Source organism: Gadus morhua, chromosome 19, assembly GCF_902167405.1.
Source record: "Gadus morhua chromosome 19, gadMor3.0, whole genome shotgun sequence".
Classification (NCBI taxonomy): Eukaryota; Metazoa; Chordata; class Actinopteri; order Gadiformes; family Gadidae; genus Gadus; species Gadus morhua.
Window position 1 is genome coordinate 2,096,240 of NC_044066.1, and position 6,127 is coordinate 2,102,366.

The 6,127-nt window shown below is 43.9% G+C and overlaps 1 protein-coding gene across 5 annotated transcripts; it reads left to right on the forward strand.

Annotated features, from left to right (window-relative positions):
* Positions 1–1,425: 1,425 nt before the first annotated feature.
* LOC115531911 (uncharacterized) lies at positions 1,426–6,112 on the forward strand. 5 transcript variants are annotated; one of them, XM_030341254.1, is made up of 7 exons: positions 1,427–1,772; positions 4,128–4,252; positions 4,650–4,764; positions 4,900–5,012; positions 5,128–5,227; positions 5,329–5,447; positions 5,522–6,112. In XM_030341254.1, exons 1-7 carry the CDS (start codon positions 1,624–1,626, stop codon positions 5,638–5,640), a joined length of 840 nt encoding a protein of 279 aa, XP_030197114.1. In that variant the 5' UTR covers positions 1,427–1,623; the 3' UTR covers positions 5,641–6,112. The 5 variants fall into 5 exon arrangements, 3 of the variants coding, with proteins under 3 accessions (XP_030197116.1, XP_030197114.1, XP_030197115.1); XM_030341255.1 differs by lacking the exon at positions 1,427–1,772 and adding an exon at positions 3,391–3,863; XM_030341256.1 differs by lacking the exon at positions 4,128–4,252 and having other exon boundaries at positions 1,426–1,772.
* Positions 6,113–6,127: the final 15 nt, after the last annotated feature.

Genomic DNA, 6,127 nt, shown 5'->3' on the forward strand with positions numbered 1-6,127 from the left:
GCCAATCGTTCTTCATGGTAGTCGTGACCATAAAACGTTTGATTCGGGGCAAAATAATTTGGAAATTGAAGAAAAGGCAAAGGTACAAGACTGTGTACACTATTTTTCACTATTTGCGGAAGATATTGCCGAGGGGAAGGAGGTGAAGAGTAGGGGCCCCAGGACAGATCCCTGGGGAACACCTGAGGTGACGGGGGAGGGGATGGATTTAAAAGACTTTAGTTGGACAAATTGAGTACGGCCAGAAAGATAAGATGTGAACCAGTCAAACGGAGTGTCTGTGATGCCAACGGAGGATAGTCTGTTGAGGAGCGTGGTGTGACAGATGGTATCAAAGGCTGCACTCAGCTCCAGGAGGATGAGGATGGTGAGTAGTCCAGAATCAGCTGCCATAAGGAGGTCGTTGGTGCTTTTGATGAGTGCTGTTTCAGTGCTATGGAGTGGGCGGAATCCGGACTGGAACTGTTCGTGAAGGTAATTGTCAGATAGGTGAAAATGGAGTTGGGAGGCAACTGTCTTTTCCAGGATTTTGGAGATGAAAGGGAGATTGGATATAGGACAGAAGTTGTTGAAGTTGGAGGGGTCTGCACCAGGTTTTTTCAGAATTGGGGTGATGGCAGGAGTTTTGAAGGATGTAGGGACAGTTCCAGTAGTAAGGGAGGAGTGGATGAGTGCAAAAATGAGAGGAATTAGGGAGGGGAGGGAGGACTTAAACAGATGTGTGGGTAGGGGTCAAGTTGACAGGTGGATGGCTTGGATTTCCGAATGAGTTCAGTGATTTCTGAGATATATCAGGGAGCTGGAAGGAGGAGAATGAGTGTGTGGAAGGGTAAAAGTCAGCTGAGATATTGAGATGAGGGGTTGATCCAAGGTGCAGGTGAATGTTCTTGATTTTATTGATGAAAAAGAACATCATGGAGCTGCAGAAGGAGGTTGTGTACAAGGGAGGGGGGAGAGAATCCTGGGGTTGGGTAATTTTGTTAAGCATTGGAAAACAGTGACTTAGAGTATCCTTTGTTGGCCGTGATCATATTGGCGTAGTAGTGGGTTTTAGTGCTGGCAGCAGTGGAGTCCTTATAATGAAAGATGTGGTTCTTGTACATCTCTTTGTGAATACTGAGACCAGTTTTCCAATGAAGACGTTCAAGTTGCCGACCTTTGGCTTTCATTAAACGGAGATCGGGAGTGAACCAAGGGGCAGAGACGGAAAAGGAAACAGATCTGGTTTTTAATGGGGCAAGGGAATTAAGGATATTATTGAGTCCATTGTTGTAATGAGAGACCAGATCATCAGTAGTGGATAGATTGTGAATGTCAGGGAGGCAGGGGGAGTGGATTCTTGAAGTGAGAGTGGCAGGGTCAATATTCTTTATATTACGAAATTAAATAGGGCGGGGTTTTTTGAGATGGAGAGAGTGAGTTTAAATGTAAATGAGAGGAGAAAATGGTCAGTTATGGGGAGTTCATCAGCTGTGAAATCAAAAGGGGTGACACCAGAGCAGCAGAATAAGTCCAGAATGTGTCCTTTGGAGTGTGTAGGGAAAGTGGTATGTTGTTGACATCCAACACTCTAAACAGGAAGTAAAGTCTTTGGTGAGCGGCAGATTGATATTGTCCATGTGAATGTTAAAATCACCCAGTAGAATTATGCTTGGTGAGAGAGAGGATAAATGGGTGAGAAAGGCAGCAAAGTCATTTAAAAATTCACTTCGGTTTTGGGGGGCGGTAGACGGTAGCAATGATGGTTGGAGTGGGACGAGACAACTCGCATGGTATGTATAGTGTTTCATATAGTGTGTAGCGTTGTCCTCGACATGGTACGTTCCTTCGTCCCTGACTGCAATCACTAGCTGTGTTCGAAATCGTTCCCTATACACTCGTTCCCTATTCCCTATATAGTGTACATGATATAGTGCACTATATAGGGAATAGGGAACGAGAATTCGGACACTACGCCTAACATTTCTAAACGTCATTTGCGTCAGTAAATGCGCCTGGTATTTGTGTGACGTGATGCGCCGACATCATCTAAACAAACCGGGCTGGAGGTTGTATTGATGTTGAATGTTACATTTCCTTGTTCAAGTTTTTTAAAATTAATTTTGAATGTTAAATCCCAAATAAATTGTTGACATTTCTAAACACAAGCCGGAGACTCCATCATTAAATGTATTCGTTTTCGCGGTTATTCAGCTTCTTCTTCTCCCCTGGAAAAATACAACCGCATTGCATTGTGGTATACGGGAGTAACATGTAGGGAACATCGTATTTACCCTATTTTAAGTCCACTATATAGTGCCCTATATAGTGGACCACTGAGAATTCGAACACCCTACAAAATGGCGTGCACCCTATTTAGTGCACTACATCCATGATAGGGAACGATTTCGAACACAGCTACTAAGGCCCCGTCCACACGAAGCCAATTTCATGGCGAAACCGCAAAGGTCTTGTACGGTTCGGCCTTCCGTCCACACGAAGCCGGTGAATCCGCTGACCGAAACCGTAAACTTCTGAAACCACCCTCGGAGGTGGTTTCAAATCTACCCGGTTTCGTTTTGGATTCGTGTGGACGCCTGAAACCGACAACAATGAGGTCATCGCCCCACCCCTCGACCCTCTAGCCAATGACTGTTAAGCCCGCGGTGTCAAAGAACTCACAACAAAAAAGATGATGGCGGACTACAGGCTTGTAATCGTTCTGCAACAAGACCCAACAAGTCCCTTGTTGGGTTGTATTGCGTAATTCTTCAGGGAAAGTATTCGAATCCAAAGGAATAGCTTTAAAGTGACTTTATTTGTATAAAGTATTTTCGGTATGGTAAACTGATGCTCTGAAGTAAAGAGAGATTGAAGATGTGTTCTAAGCACGTGCGAGAGTATTCTCCTAGCTGAAAAATAGACCTAACCCTGTGTCTAATCGCTGCCGAGAGAGTTCTCTCGTTTTCATGGCCAGGTGAGCTTCTTATGGACTCAGCGAGGACCGGAAGACGTGGAGAGGAACCGGTGTGACGTAATCCTCGGTTTTCCTCGCCTGGTCTGTGATGCTGCCCTCTGTGGCTAAAGTATCTATTACAGCCTTCAGTAATGTCCTGCTTTCCCTTGTGGCTATGTGTAGTATTTACGGCTTATATGTTTGGTCCTACCCCCTATTGGTTAAGTGAGGGAAATACAGCTTGTGTTCCTAAAATACGTAACAGTTGCTAAGCCATTATTTATTGAGACTGTTGACTGACTGTTTGTTTGTGTTGTTAGTGGTTTCGGGGGGCAGCCTTTATGCGCATGCTCGCCTCTTCATCTTATTACATTTTCTCTTCTGGATTTCTGTAGCAGAAGCAGCGCCCCTTATGGGCCTGGCATGTGTACTACAGCGTTTCTACAGATCTACCCGGTTTCGCTTGACTTCGTCTTCACGGAGATACTCCGAAACCGGATAGATCGAAACCGTAACGGTTTCGCCCGTTTCGGCTTCGTGTGGACGGGGCCTGAGTTGCTCGTTTTTCCTGGTAACATCGAGCTCCGCCAATCAAAGACGTTGTGTTACACTTTAGGATTATGGGTAGTGTAGTGGTTTCAAAGACATCGCGAATAAAACGTGTTTTTCTCAAATCTCGATTTTTACGTCTTTAACTTGTGGCTTCTGCAGGAGCATATACCATCGTTTCACAATATATTGGCACGTGATAAGTATACTTTGGATGGTTACGACATTATGGCTTTTAATCAAAACCTCTATGGAGAAAATGAATGGAACATTTTTACTTACGGAACCACACACAGTACGTCGTGACGTCACATCGCAAAAGGCCCGCCTCCATGTCGGAAACCACGTCGGAAGCACCGGAGCGGATGGTGTGTTGACGGTAGTTGCTGCTGTTGCGTTTTTAGTCACTGTTTAGTCATTCATCGTGGGATTAGTTGTCATTAGGTGGTAATTGTTGTGTTTGAAACTACCACAGTCATTCTCATGCAAGGACTAAGCCAAGAATACGTTGTATATATACGTTTATTTAGGGTTTGACATACAACTCCCCTGAATTGAATGGAAATGGCGGAGTGTGGACTAAAACAACAAAACACACAACACACAACCCCATACAAACCCCTGGTGCTCTGGTATGTACCAGCTCTGTAGTGACGGATCCATGTGGACTGTCAGACATGGAAGGTGAGGGAGCCCTGGAGGCACTTGGTGAACAGTTGTATAGTTTGATCTATCCCAAACATGCAGAAATCGCTGGGAAACTCACAGGTGAGTCTGTTTGTTAAGCTCTGTTCAAAGTGAGTTTATATTTTGTTTTGTTTTGTTTGTAAAGGTAGAGTTGTAAACCATGTAACAATCAGGCTATTAACATTCAAACATTAACATAAACATTTAAAACGTGGCTTCTAGTCGAAGACATGGATAAAGGAAAGTGACTACATGCCTTGTGTATTTATTGAAGGCATGTTGTATTGTGTGTTGAAGGCATGTTGTCTTGTGTGTTTAAGGCATGTTGTCTTGTGTGTTTAAGGCATGTTGTCTTGTGTCTTGAATGCATGTTGTCTTGTGTGTTGAAGCATTGTTGGCTTGTGTGTTTAAGTTATGTTGTCTTGTGTGTTGAAGGCATGTTGTCTTGTGTTTTTAAGGCATGTTGTGTGTGTTGAAGGCATGTTGTTGGAGCTTCCCGGGCCGGCTCTGAGCCAGATGTTGGAGGACGAGGCCCTCCTGGCGGGAGCCTTAGAGAAAGCCCTCAGCGCCTTGGACAAACAGCTGGTGCCGAGGTAGCTATACTTAATATTGATAGTATATGAAGATTTCTTGGGTATGGCGGTTTGCAACATGTTGTGTACAGAATCATTAACAAATGTGAATAAGTATCCATCTTGTTGAATGTGAGGGATGGATTTATTTTGCAGTAAAAGGCCTTACAATGATGAAGAGAATGTTTCTGGGTCTTCAGACTCCCTTGGAGATCAACTGTTTGAGCTTGTGGACACCTACAACACTGGGCACTCCCATAAAATAACCGGTGAGCACTTCTCCCATGCGTCTTTATGATTGAATCAAAGCAAACTGTTTATAACTCTGATTCTTATGATGACTGGCACGGTTTTACTCAACGCCTTACTTCTGATCTTAAACAGGTATGCTTCTCGAGCAGCACAAAGAAACCGTTTTAAAACTGTTCTCAGAGCCTACACTGTTACAAGAGCAGGTGAACCTCTCCCTGAAGACACTTAACGAGTATGTTATCATGCTATTATTACAGTTATAGCTCTACTAGTGTTACTGTGTTCGCAAATGATGACTGATGCATGAGTCCGTCTCCCCCCCCCCCCCCCCAGGCAGGAGTTGGAGACCTGTATGAGTGACCCATCGCTCATGGAAGATATGGATAGACTAGGAGAAAATCTGTTCTTGCTGGTGGAGAGGCTGGATCCAGTCCACGCTACTGACATCACAGGTTTGTTATAACAACAATGGCAATGTGATTACAGTGAATTGATATCCCATCTCAAAGGTCCAATCCCTTTGTAGGTATGCTGCTGGAGATGGACCCCTCCACCCTCCCACAGCTACTGAGAGATAACAAAGCGCTGGAAGGGGCGGTTCGGAAAGCACAGGCAGCACTTGAGAATTTCAAGTCCTCTGTTTAAAAAAGGCATCATGATTGTGCACGTTCTTCAAACAGAAGATGATCTTAAGAGATGCTGGGAGCAAGAGAACGGTAAAGGGTGGACCACCATGGCTGCAGATCATGCGTTTCCAACCAAAATACGTTTTAATTGTATGGATGAGATGATCAGGATCCACAGGGATCTGGGACTCTTAAACACTTAGAGGATACACCCTGTATGCTAGACTGAAATAGGACATTTGTTCACCTTCGAGGTGTAAGCTGGAATTGTGCAATTTCACATGACTCTCAATGCAAGTTGAAACTTTGTTTTGTTTTCTCATTATTTCACCAAAATGTTGCCAGAAAAAGCAATTTAATCAATACAATGTGTTTTAATGGAATGCTACAGGCATGCCACATCACATTTGCTCCTGTCTGACTTACTATAATTAATTAAATGTGTTACACGCAAATGACTTACAACTTAAATTGTATGAATATGTATTTACTATTACTCTAATGTC

Coding starts and splice junctions, on each gene's coding strand:
- LOC115531911 (XM_030341254.1), top strand. CDS start 1,624: ATGTTAAAATCACCCAGTAGAATTATGCTTGGTGAGAGAGAGGATAAA. Junction 5,013..5,127: donor GCACTCCCATAAAATAACCG/GTGAGCACTTCT, acceptor GATCTTAAACAG/GTATGCTTCTCGAGCAGCAC. Junction 5,228..5,328: donor TCCCTGAAGACACTTAACGA/GTATGTTATCAT, acceptor CCCCCCCCCCAG/GCAGGAGTTGGAGACCTGTA.